This window comes from Alligator mississippiensis, chromosome 13, assembly GCF_030867095.1.
Source record: "Alligator mississippiensis isolate rAllMis1 chromosome 13, rAllMis1, whole genome shotgun sequence".
Taxonomy (NCBI): Eukaryota; Metazoa; Chordata; order Crocodylia; family Alligatoridae; genus Alligator; species Alligator mississippiensis.
The window spans coordinates 29,481,933-29,498,768 of NC_081836.1; the positions used below are offsets into that span (position 1 = coordinate 29,481,933).

The 16,836-nt window shown below is 45.2% G+C and overlaps 1 protein-coding gene across 22 annotated transcripts in view; it reads left to right on the plus strand.

Annotated features, from left to right (window-relative positions):
• MAPK8IP3 (mitogen-activated protein kinase 8 interacting protein 3) overlaps positions 1-16,836 on the plus strand; it is a 132,092-nt gene that overhangs the window by 70,183 nt on the left and 45,073 nt on the right. For all 22 annotated transcript variants that reach the window (XM_059716356.1, XM_059716364.1, XM_059716358.1 and 19 more), the window contains 3 exons: positions 6,368-6,614; positions 9,807-9,909; positions 15,497-15,615. In XM_059716356.1, coding sequence (XP_059572339.1) covers positions 6,368-6,614; positions 9,807-9,909; positions 15,497-15,615 — 469 coding nt within the window. The remainder of the gene's footprint in view (positions 1-6,367; positions 6,615-9,806; positions 9,910-15,496; positions 15,616-16,836) is intronic.

Below are 16,836 nucleotides of genomic sequence, written 5' to 3' on the forward strand. Positions count from 1 at the left end.
GGGAGGGGGGGTTGCCATCTTAGAACATTTTATTTTTTTACAGGATCTTAGAAGGTGTAGCGATCCGTGAGCATGCTGCTTTGGTCTGTGAGCGCACCGCTTTGGTCCTGCCTCCCCCTTTGGCTAAGTCTGGATCCAGACTATGCTAAGCCTAATAGACTAGAATCCTCATGTAATGGATCCTCAGCATTATTCTCAGGGTTAGGGTCCCCACGAGGGGCAGGGGCACCCTATAGGCAGTGCGGCTCCCATGGGGGCACAGGGGCCACCTATAAGAGAGCATGGACACCCTCTAGTCAGTGGGGGCTCCTGCAGGGGAAGCTGGGGCAGCAGGTTCTTTATAGGGGGCAGGGGCATCTATAGGCAGTGAGGCCCCTATTAGGGGCACCCTGTGGGCCCCAAGTCCCTATGGGAAGCAGGGCCCTGCAGGCAGTGCCCCCCGCTCACCTGGCTCGAAGTGGCCCCTGTAGTGCTCCCTGCCAAAGAAGGTACAGAAGGACATGGCTGCTCCTGGCTGCCCGGCCCAGCCCCTCCTCCAGCTCTGCCCATGCCACTCCCTGCGGCTGCCAGGGGGCACTGCTGGACAAGGTGGGGCAGGTGAGCATGCAGGGCAGGCGTGGGCTGGGCTGCGGGGGAGGCAGCTCCAGCTCTGAGGTGTAAAAGCAGCTGAAAGGCGGGGAGCGGCACTGATCCAGCAGAGCAGTTCCCCAGTGCCAGCAGAGCCCATGCCAGCCCCTGCCTCGCCTTGCCGTGCCACAGCCCAGCTCCTCTCTGGGTGGGTGTGCAGCATTAATAAGTTAGTGCACGGCATGGTATTAAATTGGGCATGGCCACGTACACATGCAGCTTGGAGGGAAACTTGCTTAGAACCAGAAAAAAACCAAATCATACTAAAAGTCAAACACCTACTAGAACATATTTTAATTCTATTAGAAAAAAAATTTCTATCATGATTTGTGTTTGCATACTGTATATAAGGGATATTGCATAATAACTCAAAAATAAAGTCTTGGTCTTGTATAGTGTGTGTGTGTATGGTAGGGTGCGGGTGTGGGGGGATGTGTGTGATGGGGTATGGGTGGGTGTGTGTGTGTGTGGTGGGGTATGGGTGAGGGTGTATGTGTATGGTGGGGTGTGAGGGGGTGTGGCTGTGTGTATGGGGGCATAGGGTATGTGAGGGGTTTGTGTATATGTGGGAGGTTGTGGGGGCAGGGTGTGAGTGTTTGGTGTTTGTGGGGAGTAGAGGAGGGTGTGGGGATGTGGGGGCCCCCACACTCCCCCCATGGTGCAGCAGCAGCAGGTGGGAGTGCTCAGGGCTCTGGTGCCTGGTGGGGCGCAGCTCTGCCCAGCACTGCACATTGCAGCGAGGAGCACAACCCCCTACTGGGCCACCGTATTGCCAGCACTCTCGGCACTTGCCAGGCACAGGAGGGAAGCCCTATGTGCTGGAGTTTCCTGCCTTCCCCGCCCCCAAAGGGAAGGTGCCTGGGGCTTCCCTCCCATGTCATGAAGCCCCAGCAGGGAAGGCAGCCAGCTCCAGTATGCAGGAATTCCTGCACTCGCACAGCACAGGAAGGGAGTGCCAGTGATACAGACAGCCCAGTGGAGGCTGTGCCTCTTGCTGTGCCCCACCAAGTGCTTGCACCAGCCATGAGTGCCCTGAGTGCTCCCACCTGCTGCTGCTGCCGCTGCTGCCACCACCTGCCAGGACTACGCACCATGAAGAGAGTGGGGGGGGTCCCCACACTCCTCACCCTCCCTCACACCCACACGCTGCTCACCCAAGCTGCCTACCAGCCTCAAGCTCCATGCTCCTGCCCAGCTGCAGCTCTGTCCTGGCCCTGCCCTGCTGCTTCCCTACCTGCTGCCCAGAGCCAGCAGGAGACCGTGGAAGCAGAGCAGGTCCCCAGGGGCTGCAGCAGTGGCAGCAGCAGCCCTGCCCAGAACCTGTGTGCTGACTGGGCCGGACCCTTCTGTGCACAGGGGGTGGGAGCGAGGTGCAATAGGGTATATTTGGGGGTATGTGTACATGTGGGTGCCTCACTTCCACCCTCGTAGGTGGAAGGGCTGGGCAGGGTGCAATTTGTCAAGCAGGACCGTGAGCTGGATGAAAATGCTGGGTGGGCCAGATCTGGCCCATGGGCCATATTTTGTCTGCCCTTAGGGTAAGAGTCCCACATTGCACTGGTACGATCAGGGTTGGAGGCTTGTAGATGTGGCACAAGCATCTTTCTGCCAGCTGATTTGCATTATGGCTTTGCTGCAAAGACACAGTTCACAGCCAGTGCTTGTATGTCCTGTTTGTTGCTGTGATGTTGCATTCCCCTGGTGCAGATGGAACCAAAATCTCTCTCAGTGGATCAGTTCTATATAGTGTTTCTTTTGCAGGGGGATGCTATGAGAAAGATGGGACTGGATCTATTTTTCACATTTATAGAATGAGTGAGGCCAGTTCTTTAACCTGTATGCTGAGAGGGAGAGATTACAAGCTTCTTACTAATAACTACCTACAGTTTATCAATAATTCACTCAGCATAGCAAGAAAATTCAACAGAAATCCAAAGAAAATTAAAAGACTTGAATTCTGTAGTGTGCTGCCTTTCTTTGCAATTTGTTGATACTTGTAATGGGCAAAAAAATCTATAATAAATATAAAACTTGGTCAGTACTGGTAGTGCTCAGCTGTGGGACTTTCCAAGGTACTGCTGGGATTGATAGTCAATGTTTGTTAAAGAAAGGCCTGGGCATATCTATAAGGAGATAATCTTGTAGGGGATGGAGTTTAGTAGGGTTATGGAAACCTTTAGTGTGTAAGAAATTTAAGGGTAAATTTCTTAAGGAGTGCAGATATGATCCTGTGAATAGTTTGTGGTGCGTGAAAAATATGGTATGAGTAGGTGTTGTACAGTAGAAGATATTGGTTAACAGGTTGGGATGAAAGTAGCCCTTCATATAAGGGTCTCAGTTGTTCTCTGTAAGGCGGTTCTCTCTGACTGAGGCATTATTTCACAAGCATCTTTGCTCAGCCACTGAAAAGCACAGCAGTACTGCTGGTATCTTGCTGTGACCTTCTTCAATGACATGCTAAGCCCCTTCAGTGTATGGAGGATATTGGATGCACTTGCAGCTCACTTTCCTGGCATTTTTCTTCCTGGTGTTCCAGACTAGTTTCATAGTTGGTAGGGTCAGAAGGGACCTTGACAGATCATCAAGACCGACCCCCTGCCATGGCAGGAAAGAGCACTGGGGTCAAACGACCCCAGCAAGGTGTTCATCCAGCCTCCTCTTAAAGACCCCCAGGGTAGGAGCCAGCACCACTTCTCTCGGAAGTTGGTTCCAGGTCCTAGCTGCCCTGACTGTGAAGTAGCGCCTCCTGATGTCTAGTCTGAATCTACTCTCTGCCAGCTTGTGACTGTTATTTCTAGTCACTCCTGGGAGTGCTCAGGGGAACAGGGACTCCCCCAATGCCTGCTGGTCCCCTCTGACTAGTTTGTAACAGGCCACTAGATCCCCCCTCAGCCTTCTCTTGTGGAGGCTGAACAGGTTCAGGTTTCCTCCTCTGAGAATCTTATGAGTAGTTAAGTTTCTTACATAATTTCATTTATTTTTTTAATTCTATTTTTTGTAAATATACTAGGGCTTTTAATGTTTGTTTTTGGGGTTTGGGGTTTGTTTGTTTTTTACATATATCATATTTCGTCCATCAGAGATGAGTTCTTTAATGGTTTTTGTTTTTATGTACTGTGTTTTCAGTGCGATACCCATACAATTGTGACTACTCATGGTGACTGCTATGACTTTTGGGCCTTTACAATGCATTTTGGAGGTCTCTGCCCCACATTTGATGTTTAGGAGGTTGACAGGTATGGCTTGTAGGTAAGTGGTGGTTGTGGAGAGCATCCTTTTGGTAAGTGGTGGGTTATAGAGATGACTTCCTGAATAATGGAGGATGGCTGGTGAGTTAAGGAGATATATGGCACTAATAGAGCTCTTAGAGAAGTAGAATGAATATATCAGCAACCTGTCTATAGGAGTTCCTGGAAGATTGGAGGAATACGTCAACAGTAAAGGTTTGGGAGTGGACATACACAAAATGGACTGGGAGGCTATGGAGGATATTCCATATGCAGAAAGTTAAGAAGCATAACCAAGGGGAAGTTGAAGACCTTGGTAGTAATTTCAAGCTATGTTATGGGTAAAATGAGGACTGTAACAATAAGCAGGAGTTTATGAAGCACACTCTTTAGAGAGATAGGAGATATGGGCATTATCCCATAGGTGATGGTAACATAGTGTTGTTTCCAAATGTCCTGTAGCTCCTTTGAAGAAGTAATAAATCATGGATTGATGTGAGTGTCCATTTAGTGCTTTGAAATCCTTAGAGATTTTTGTTATTGAGAAGGGTGATAGGTAGTGTGTGTGTGTGTGTGTGTGAGAACATTACATAATGCTGCCATACCTTAGTTTTGTTTTGTTTTGTTTTTTTAATTTACTTTTCACATTGAATAATACTATGAATTAGCCCCTTGGCTCTATGGCCTTTAGAGTGCGGTAGTCAGTTGTCATCAAATATAAGTCCTAGGTGTTGGATTTCTTCTGGAAACCTTTGATGTGATACTTTGTCCTAGGAAAGTATATGTGGAAAATAACCTTAAATTCATGTCCATGTAATAATTTTGATGCTCATTTCAGCAGTTAGATGTGTAATGTCCAGCATGATGGTATATGCATATAAATGAAAGACATAGGTGCATTTGTTTGGGCTCACAAGATAAAACAGCAAGCAAAGAAGAAGTGAATAAAATTTGATTGCAGCATTATGGTAAAAATTCTCCATATCAATATCTGCTTCAGTTGGACCTTAGGATTCCAGATAGGATTGCAAGAAAGGCATCCACTTGGACAAGCTATTTTAAACTAAAGCAGTATGGAATAAGGGGTCAGATGGTTCTTAACAAATGCATGGCTGCAAAGGGTTGAGTTCCCATTTTTTTCACAGTCTTCATTCCCATCCCATTTTGACTTCTTTTGCTGTGTTATAAAGAACACAAATGTGCAAATCACTGAAGTACACACAGCATCACAGCTCCAAGATTGTGAGGCCTAAGATAGCCTCAAAAGAGTCATTAGTAAACTGAGTGGATGCAGAAACTGTCCAGCAGCTGCAAATGAGAGAGGAAGTAACCAGAAACAGCTATATTTAGTAAGTTGGGGTATAGACATCAATGACTTTTTCACTCAGTTGCAAAGCATTGTAATGTATAATTCTAGACATTGATTTTGTCACCCCCTTTCAGGCAATGCCTAAGGTGGGCTGGGCAGTAAATAGTTATACACTGCCAATGGATTTCACTTCAGTTTGGGTAGAAGATGAATTGCTAAATCTGAAGCAGTGTTTCCTTAAAGGGAAAGCAGGAAGAACAGCATCAAATCCTGGGGCATTTTTAAAAGCTTCCTGTGTTTTTTAGGATGTGGTACTATGAGGAATGACACTGCCAAGTATATACATACCAGAGACTTGTTGGTGTACATTTCAAGTTTGATATACCTCTCATGAATTTCTTTATAACATCTTTTGATTTTTTTTTAACACCTGAGTCCCACCTTTGGCTGTATTCTGTGTCACTTTGGGTTCATGCCTGGCTAGCTTCTAGATGAGATGATCCAGCCATGTCATTCTTCCCATCCAGCAAAATAAAACCATTTCAGCTTGGTTTCCACTTTGCTTCTGCTACCTAGGCTCAAAAATACTTCCCTGTGCTTTCAAATGAAGTGGCAGCATTAGAAAGATATTAAACAAAGCTCTGTGTGCCCTACAATGGATGCATTGACCCACCACAGTGACAGAGCCAGAGCTTTTATGGGACCACTTCATATACCGCCTAATGCAATGTCCAGAAATGACTGTCTTCTCCCTCTTGCACTGGGCATCTGGAAACTGTTGGCCTGATTTTTTTTTTAGAAGTACCAAGCACTCAAAAATCCCTCTGAATCCAATGAGTGCTGCAGGTGCTTTTCACCTTTGATAGTTGGGCCACATTTGTTAAAATAGGAGATTGTGAGGAGAATTCATATCTGATTTGACATTTGAAGACTTGGTAAGCCCCCTAAATATTGAAGGAATATGGGGATTAGTAGTGAAGGAGTAAGTTTTGACCAGGTAGGATAACTGAGTTCAGCTCAAGACCTTGCTCTTCAGTTGTGGTGGCAGTGCCAAGCATGCACAGTGAGCCCTGGGTGTTTAGTGCTTGGCACTCATTTCCCATAATGCTACAAGGCAACCATCAGGTCAGTAAATGAGAAATTAACTGACACACACAGCTGTGCTTTTCCCTTTCTGTGTTCTTCCCCATCTGTATTATCACAGTGCCCACAAGATGAAATGTCTGAATCTGGGCAGTCTTCTGCAGCAGCCACACCAAGCACCACTGGAACAAAGTCCAACACGCCAACTTCATCTGTGCCCTCTGCTGCTGTCACACCCCTGAATGAGAGCATCCAGCCCATCAGTGACTACAATGGCACGGGCAAGAACAGTAAGAGAGCGCGGGAGAAACGGAATAGCCGGAACATGGAAGTCCAGGTCACCCAGGAGATGAGAAATGTCAGCATAGGTATGGCAGGCGTATTCCGATGTGTATGTACTCGGCTAGTCAGGCTGTTGCACAACTGTTTGAATAACTGATATACATGGATATTGTGAAGTCAGTTACTGGAAGAGGTGTGGGGTACTAAAAAGGAATAATTGAGCAGAGTAGCATTGGAAGCAGGGTTGTGAGAGGGTAGTTAGGGACCTGCCCACTTGTACTTGGAGACAGGGCTGTGCTCACATTGGCTGTTTTCTGTAAAATAAAACTATAGTTATATTTCCATAAGAATATAGGAACATAGAATTGAAAGGGACTTCCCAGGTCACTGAGTTCAGTTCCCTGATATTGTCCCCTACTTCATAAAATCCCTCTCATACTAATCAAGCTCCATCTTAAAACCTGTTAGGCTTTTGTTTCCTCTAGTCTTATTGAAAGGTTGTTCCAGAATCTCTCTTCTGTGATGTTTAGAAACCTTCATCTCCTTTCCTTACTGAACGGATTCACAGCTAGTTCATACCCATTTGTTCTTGTGCCAACATTGTCCTTTGGCTTACTTAATTCTTTTCTTTCCCTTGCATTTACCTCCCTAAATATATTTGTAAATAATGATCATATCCCCTCCCAGCATTTGTTTTGCTAGGTTAAACAAGCCAAATTATTTTGGTTTTCTCTCATGTAAAAGGCCCTTCACTCTCTTGAAAACTATTTTTACTCCAGTTCCCAAAGCCCCATTAGGACTTGAACCCACAACTTTAGGCAAGGGAAGCCAAAACTAATGCCCTGTGCCTCCATACTAAATGAATACAAAAATAGCTGTAATGCCATCACAGCAGCCACTTTAGTATATGTCTGTGGTACTTGCTTGTCTCCCATTACCAAAGCATCTGAGCACCCCATAGTTTCTGTAATGTGTTATCTTCACAACATTCCTAGGGTGCAGGGAATGGATCGTTTTACAGATCAGAGACTTGATCAGGAGACCTAGAAAGGTCTGTAGTGAAGACTAAAAATGAACCCAGGCCTGGAGAGCCCTAGGCTATCACCCAAATCACTGGACCATCCTTCCGCTGAAGTTTATTATACCTGACCAAGAGGAATTTTCATACAGTGCCTAAATGAGTTCCTGGCAAATTGAAACCAGAAAACAATAACCTTTTCTGCTGTGGCCTTTGAGCGAGGATGCCAGGGTTCAAGTCCCATTTTCGCATTATATTAGTAATCAGGTTGTTGTCAGAATCACAGACCTCTGGCTGGCAGAGGGCAACGTAGTTGTTCAAAGCAGGACTCTCTTACTGGGTGTTAGTTACTAACTAGCCAGTAACTCTTTCATGATGTTGGTCAGGCCAGGTCAGTAAGCATCAGCATTGGAGAGAATGGACACCATCTATGCTACATCCAGTCCCCACCACCATCCTCTGCAGGTCATCAGAGGCTGGGAACTGAAGACCACCGGAGGGAATTAGTAAGAGACAGACAAAATGAAATTTGTTGCTAGGTAATTCCAGTGGTGATAATGGTTTTATATCAGGAATAAATTTGTTGTACAGTATTTTCTCCAAAACAGGTTGTATTCCATAAGGGAGGCATTAGGGTTCAGAGACCTGCAGCTCTAAAACACTTTAAATAGTTGTCAGTACAATGACTTAAAACTATTGCTTTGCAGCCATTTTACTTTCGCCTTCTGGGGCCCAGATCTGCTCTTGTGTGTGGGTATAACTCCATTTGAAGCTAACATATAACTGAGGGCAGACTTTGTGGTATATTGAACATGTATAACTTGAAGTTGAGGAGCATTACTTTCAACTGTTCCTCTGCTGAAGATATTAGGGGTGAATTTGACCTTCAGAGCTCAAACTCGGTCCTTCAGCATGAGCTTACATTTTCTGAATGGTTCTGAACACCTTTTTTAGGAACCCTGATTAAACTTGATAGCCAAAGCTTTTGTTACAAGCTCTGTATATTCAACCTCTCAGGTTTTTGTCACATATCCTCTACAATACAGCATCAGAGCAGTTTTCAATACTGGGGTTAAAACTACATGACATAAAGTAGGATTATTATGTTATGTATCCTATACAGTGAAACTTCAGATGCATGCAGGTACCAGTGATGCAAGCACATCAAAACAGAACATACAAGCCCATGTTCACACAAAATCATGATCAGTTTTAGTATCTGGAAGAAGCTTCCCCAGTTTTTTTTCAAGAATGAAAGCTAAGAAATCCTTTGCTTCCACAAACTTGAGAATGTTTGGTATAAGGAGCCCCATTCTGGCAGTGAATACACACCAATCTTTGTGTTGAAACCTGACATGCGTTACCAAGGGTTGCACAAAACTGGCCTGAAGCAATGAAATATACATTCAAGTCATCATGCATATACTACATGCAGGGTGTGTTTAGCAGGCGGATCTGATGCATTTAGGATTTTAATACACTTTGTAATTTGGTGCTTAGTTCTGCAGGGATATCTGCATGGGCAAACCCTGGCCCCTCGGTGGGGCCTACCTTCATGGGAAAACTTCAAGGCTGCATGTTTGAAAGTTTAGCTTCATTTGTAATTCATACAGCTTCATAAATTACTGGGAATTTCCTACTCCTTTCTTCATCTAATGATGACCCCAGGTCATGGATCATATTAGAAATAGATTAGATTGTATGTCTATGGATTGCTATTTCCAAATGCAGTTCACTATAATTAACATTTAAATCAGATGTAAGTGCAAGAATCTCTATAGTCAAATCATTTCTGTTAAAATGATTGTCATTATTTATAGCTTTAATAATCTTTATGTAAAAAAATAAATTAGTAAATTAGTATATGTTCTTATGCCTCTTACAATGTTGCATAAGGAGAGATGGGTTTTGCTAAAAGGCAAAGGGCACATTCTAGAATTAATTTTTTAATGTTTTATATCAAAAAACACTAGTGCAGGCACTTGATGCTCCCACAGGAGACTTAGGTCACTTCTATCCTTGCCATGGAATTTTAGAATGCAACTTCCCAACCTTAGTTTATGTGCGACTTCCCAGGTAGCCATTTGCTTTCTGTTTTTTTGACACACTGTACCATACCATGAGGCTTAGAGCTCTTGAGAATTTGCAGCCTGATCTTGCAAAACCATTTAGACTTAAAGAACACTGTCCCTCAAGTGGACCACAGGTTGGCCTATTGTTCTTCTGAGTCAGTCTCTCAAATGTGTGGTATGTTCTGTAGGAATGGGCAGCAGTGATGAGTGGTCTGATGTTCAGGACATCATAGACTCTACTCCAGAGCTGGATATGTGTCAGGATCCCAGACTGGAGCGCACTGGAAACAGGTATTGACTTTTGTCTTCTATTTGTGTTTCATTACTTGTATAGTTAGTGCTGTATAGAAATATGGTGCACACTAATGAGGGGGAGGCATGGGTTTATGAGAAATAATAGGATTTCTGGGTTTTTTTGCCTGATGCACAGGGGAGATATGAAATTCCTGAGTTATCATGGGAAAAACAGCACAAGCTGATAATGTCTTAGAAGCCACATCCATAGATTTATAGATTCATAGATTCATAGATGTTAGGGTCGGAAGGGACCTCAATAGATCATCAAGTTCGACCCCCTGCATAAGCAGGAAAGAGTGCTGGGTCTAAATGACCCCAGCTAGATACTCGTCTAACCTCCTCTTGAAGACCCCCAGGGTAGGGGAGAGCACCACCTCCCTTGGGAGCCCGTTCCAGACCTTGGCCACTCGAACTGTGAAGAAGTTCTTCCTAATGTCCAGTCTAAATCTGCTCTCTGCTAGCTTGTGGCCATTGTTTCTTGTAACCCCTGGGGGCGCCTTGGTGAATAAATCCTTACCAATTCCCTTCTGTGCCCCCGTGATGAACTTATAGGCAGCCACAAGGTCGCCTCTCAACCTTCTCTTGCGGAGGCTGAAAAGGTCCAGTTTCTCTAGTCTCTCCTCGTAGGGCTTGGTCTGCAGGCCCTTGACCATACGAGTTGCCCTTCGCTGTACCCTCTCCAGGTTATCCGCATCCTTCTTGAAGTGTGGCGCCCAGAATTGCACGCAGTACTCCAACTGCGGTCTGACCAACACCCTATAGAGGGGAAGTATCATCTCCCTGGACCTATTTGTCATGCATCTGCTGATGCACGATAAAGTGCCATTGGCTTTTCTGATGGCTTCGTCACACTGCCGGCTCATGTTCAACTTGGAGTCCACTAGGACTCCAAGATCCCTTTCCACCTCTGTGCCACCCAGCAGGTCATTCCCTAGGCTGTAGGTGTGCTGGACATTTTTCCTCCCTAGGTGCAGCACTTTGCATTTCTCCTTGTTGAACTGCATCCTGTTGTTTTCTGCCCACTTGTCCAGCCTATCCAGGTCTGCCTGCAGCTGTTCCCTGCCCTCCGGCGTGTCCACTTCTCCCCATAGCTTTGTGTCATCTGCAAACTTGGACAGAGTACATTTCACTCCCACGTCCAAGTCGCTGATGAAGACATTAAAGAGTATCGGTCCAAGGACCGAACCCTGCGGGACCCCACTGTCCACACCCTTCCAGGTCGAGACCGACCCATCTACCACGACTCTTTGGGTGCGACCCTCTAGCCAATTCGCCACCCACCGGACTGTGCAGTCATCCACATCACAGCCTTTTAATTTGTTCACCAGTATGGGGTGGGATACCGTATCGAAGGCCTTCCTGAAGTCCAGGTATACGACATCCACCCCTCCTCCTGTGTCCAGGTGTTTCGTAACCTGGTCATAGAAAGAGACTAGGTTGGTCAGGCACGATCTGCCCGCCACAAACCCATGCTGGTTTCCCCTCAGCATAATTTGTCCTGCCGGGCTCTCACAAATGTGAGCCTTGATAATTTTTTCAAATACTTTACCAAGGATGGAGGTGAGACTGACCGGCCTATAGTTGTCCGGGTCCTCCTTCCTCCCCTTTTTTAAAATGGGGACCACGTTAGCCCTTTTCCAGTCCTCCGGGACTTGGCCCGTGCGCCACGAGCATTTGAATATTCCCGCCAGTGGCTCTGCAATGACGTCGGCCAGTGCCTTCAGCACCCTCGGATGGAGCCCATCCGGGCCTGCCGACTTAAAGGCATCCAGTTCTTCCAAGTGACTCTGCACCACCTCAGGATCTATGCATGGAAGTCTGGCGCCTTGCTGCTGCCTCTCTACAACCCCAGTGAGAGACTTGTCGTGCCCCTCGCTTAGGAACACTGAGGCAAAGAACTCGTTGAGGAGTTCAGCCTTGTCCCCTCTATCTGTCACCAATTGCTTCTGCCCATTTAGCAGGGGTCCTATTCCTCCCTGGGCCTTCCTTTTACTCCCTATGTATCTAAAAAACAATTTCTTGTTGTCCTTTACTTGGGTTGCCATCCTCAGCTCCATGGTAGCTTTGGCCCGCCTAACTGCCTCCCTACAAGCACGAGCAGAGGAGGTATATTCATCTTTAGTGATCTCACCCTGTTTCCACTTTTTATGTGCTCCCCTTTTGGCCCTTAGGCTGCCGTGGATTTCTCTGGTCAGCCATGGAAGCCTCCTGGCCCCTTTCCCTCTTTTGCCTCGCTCGGGGATCGTCTTGCTTTGTGCCCAAAGGATCGTTTCCTTTAGGCACAGCCACCCTTCTTGGGCACCCATCCCATCAAAACTCCTACTCTGCAGTGCTTCCTTGACTAATCGCCTGAGTGCAATGAGATCAGCTTTCCTAAAGTCTAGCACTTTCACCCTACTAGTTACCTTACCCACTCGCCGTCTTATGTTGAATTCTATCATAAGGTGATCACTGTCTCCCAGATAGCTACCGATCTGGAGGTCCCCTATCATGTCATCTCCCGTTGCCAATACCAGATCCATTCATAGATGTTAGGGTCGGAAGGGACCTCAATAGATCATCAAGTCCGACCCCCTGCATAAGCAGGAAAGAGTGCTGGGTCTAGATGACCCCAGCTAGATACTCGTCTAACCTCCTATTGAAGACCCCCAGGGTAGGGGAGAGCACCACCTCCCTTGGGAGCCCATCCCAGACCTTGGCCACTCGAACTGTGAAGAAGTTCTTCCTAATGTCCAGTCTAAATCTGCTCTCTGCTAGCTTGTGGCCATTGTTTCTTGTAACCCCCGGGGGCGCCTTGGTGAATAAATCCTCACCAATTCCCTTCTGTGCCCCCGTGATGAACTTATAGGCAGCCACAAGGTCGCCTCTCAACCTTCTCAACCTTCTCCAGGTGACCCAGAATGAGACTGGCTTTAGCAGAGGTGCAGGGACTTCCTTTTCCACATGGGCAAAGTGTGTGTGTGGTGGGGGGGCACTCAGGGGTGTATCTGAGGCTCTGGATGATGTCCAGGGCCCTGGGGAGTTAAGGTAGGGGGTCTTCTGGGTCCCAGTAGTGGTGGGCTCCAGCTTGGCAGAGAGGTGAAGGAGACAAAGGGGCCCCGGGAGCTCTAGGTTCCTGGCAGCTATGGGGAAAGATGTTAAACTTCCAGCTAAGGAGTTAAGCCTCTCATCTGCTCCCCAAAGACACTACTGCATGATATGCTGAGCAAAGAAATAAAACCCCTTATTCAGCAGAAGGGCCCCCTCCCTGTCTTCACCCCCTGCTTCTTTTCCCCAAGGACTTAGCTGGCAGGACCTGAGAGCCTCCTGACACCAATGTCCCACTCTGTTTCATCTCCACAAAGTTCATGTCTGTAGCTGCTGAACTAGCATCCAACATCCCCCAGATTTGGTGTCAGTGCTCCCTATCTTAATCAAGGCCTGAGGCTAGTGTCCCCCTTGCCCACCCTTAGTTATGGTACTGGATTTTAAACAGTACAGTTTGCCTTACTGGGCCAGAAGAGAGGAAGGCCTCAGGATAAAGATAGAAGACAGAATAAAGAGAAATGGGCTGTTAGGCTTCAGTAGGAGGAAAGAGAAAATGTCATATGTCTAGTAAAAGGTCAGTCCCCAATTAAGTTTCAAAATACAACATTTTCTCAATGTTAAAGCCTTTCTGACCCCCAGAAAATGAGTGGGCTTTTTGCTTTGTTGCTTTTAATAACAATTCCTCCTAAAGTTGGGAGGCTACCTAAGGGCCCTTTACTTTGGTGTGCTGCTTTTACTAGGCATGGAATAAGTTAGAACGTATGTATGAGTGGCAACACAAGGCAAATTTGTTATCAAAAAGCTGTGGGAATAAGAAGCAAGATTTCCTTTTACCACAGCATGGCCAGAACGTGAGAGACGCATGTTTGATTTTCTGAAGACAGCAGTAGGAGGAGGCAGAATAGCAGAGTTAGCCATGTGGGAGGTTATTGTGCGAGTGACTGATGAGATCAAGAGTAATATGCCTGAATGTGAGAGGAGATGGACAGAGGATACTGCTACAGGCAGAGAACCATTTAATCAAAATAGTTTGTGAACCAACAGGGAAAACAAAGCTGCTGGGAAGAGGTGTAAACTGGTTCTGGGATCACTGAGTCATGGACTCTTGTGCTATCCAGTCTTTGTAACAGGTGTACTTTTGGAATACATAATGCTCCCTTAAATTGAGATTACCAAAAGTAATCCAATCCAATCAAAGCTTGGCCACAGGGCAATTTAAATGCCACTTGCTTCTTGCTGTTTGTTAATGCTCACTAGAGAGAGCATGTGCCTCAGAATATGTCGGTCCACAGCATTGGTGTTCATTTTTTATGCCTTGGGGATATTGGATGTCCATGTAACTATGTAGTTCAATGGTTTTCAGTCTGTGGACCCCTGGAGTCCACAGATTATGTCTAAAGGCATCACAAAAGATGGCTATGATCAATCAAATGTATATGAATACCCACATTTACAATTCAGAGGGGTCTGCACCTCCATTCAAAATTTTGTAGGGGTCCACAAATGAGAAAAGGTTGAAAACCACTGATATAGGTTAAAACAAAACAAATCAAAACGCATTCACTTCTCTTTGCATCTGGTAATCATAATTGTTCCCCATCCTGTTTGAAACAGCCAGCCATGCAAACTCCTGGCTCCATTATTGGAATTTAATGTCTAGGAATGAGGCTACACAACTTGGGATAAGCTCCAGTAGTGCTGAACTTGATGACTTGTCTGTTATCAATGCAGGAAAGTGTAAACACACCACCCAATATATCCCCATATTCATACCAGCCTTTGCAGTTGGCTGTGACTCCCTGAGAGTTTGCCTCTTCCTCCATGACTGCAGCCTTCCCCAAAATTCATGTTCTAATCGGAACCATGAAATTATCAACAATTAGAAATGAAGTTGTGGGTCTAGGAGACAACTTTCAGAGACCTCATACCCAAGACTCTAAAACTTGCTCCTGAATGAGCCCAAAGAGACCACAGGCTTCTTAAAGGGTAAAGCCATCTCTTTTTTGATTTGTCTCTTCTTAAACAACTTTTTTACATGCGTCTGTATACACTCAGAACTCTCAGAAAGAACAGAACAGCATGTGCAGTCTAACTTCTCCTGGTTGGGAAAGTAAAAAGAGATTAGCATTGTTTCTGTTTCTGACTCCTTATCTGTCTTCACTTCTGTAACAAGCACCTCTCAGTTGTCTAGAATGATCACATTTAGAATTCAATAAAAGGGCTCAGAGATCAGACTTAGGTGTTCCTGTTTTAGGAGGCTTTCTGTTATATGATAGATATAATGTAATAGGATTTGTAAAGGAATTTCAAGTTAACTTTTTGGTCTGAGTTATGGCTATTGTGCTCATTACAGCAGTGGTACCATTTATACTTGAGACCTTAAGGGTACTTGTTCTTAAATATTTTTCCATTACCTAATATGTCCACTAGCTCAAACCTATAAGGTTGGGAAAACTCGCAGTGTTTTGACTTCAGTGACCTATGTTGTTCAATAATGCAAAAGTAGAATGTTCCCAAGTAACAAGATTCCTTCTTTTTATTTTTCCAATAACAGCCCAACACAGGGGATTGTAAACAAAGCTTTTGGCATCAACACAGACTCTCTGTATCATGAGCTTTCCACAGCAGGATCTGAGGTCATTGGGGATGTGGATGAAGGAGCAGACTTGCTAGGTAAAAGATATTTATACCAGTTCTGTTCTCCTGTAGTTCTGTGTTAAAACTGAAATGGGAATAGAAAAAATGATATATATATAGGATCCAAAATTCATATAAAATTTGAATTTTTATATATATGAAACTTTATATATAAAAATTAAAAAGGGATTGAATTTGAGACAATTCATGAATGAAATATAATAATAATAATAATGATGATGCAATTTTCATTCAAATACTTGGGGCCTCTGAAATGTTGGGACTGTATTTGTGCATGTAAGTTTGCTTTTGCATATGATTCTCCTGTAGAAACTCTCTGTAAAACACATATATTCCCTTCTGTTCTACCAGCAATAACTTTGCAGACACTTGTAAATTCATTTAGAATGATATTGTGATTTTTTTTGTGGGGAGGAGTGATCTAGGTTTGAAAATAGCCCCACTGTTCAGCAAGGAAGTAACTAACTTATAAAGACTTAAATAAATGAATCTCAGTTGATCTGCAGGAACATGATTTCCCGTATCATGTCTTTTACTCTACTATAGTTTAAGCAGAATGCAGGACACTTTTTAAGCCAATCTTGAAAAGGGGTTTACACTATCCTGATCTTGCCAAATCCCCTGAGATGCCTGAGCAGGACTTTGGAACCACCAAAAAAGATACTATACATCAGACTGCAGACGAAGCCTAATGCCTGCTTGGGTAGGTCTTGGGTGGTTAGCCCAGAGGAATAACAATGTAGCCTGGTGCAGGGGAAGTTACAACACACAAGAGCAGGGGGAAATTCTGGTTGCTGCCATGGTGCTGGTGCAATTGTGTGGTTGTGGCAATAACAGTTTCCCCCATTTCCCCTCCAGTCAGGACCTGGGGCAACTTCCCCAGTCTCCCTGCCCTAGTTAGGCTACTGGCTTAGGCCCAATTAATGACAACATTTAAGCTGTGCCAAAGTCTCAGTGAAGTTAGTCAGATGTAAGAATGTGCTTAAGAACCTTGCCAAACAGGGATGCTTTCCTGACTCAGGGCCCTAGTGAATACTTATGTAGTACAGACATGAAAAATTAGAGTTTATAGCTACATGTCCTACTTCCAGATGTCAATGGCTTGATTTAAGGAGCTCTTCACTAATTTGAGATGTAAGAGGACCCTCCCAAAATGCCTTCAGTGGTCTGAGTGGCAAGAGGATGGAGTTTGGAGGAAACATATTTTCTTTCTGGTGGTTTCTTGTGAGTGGGAAA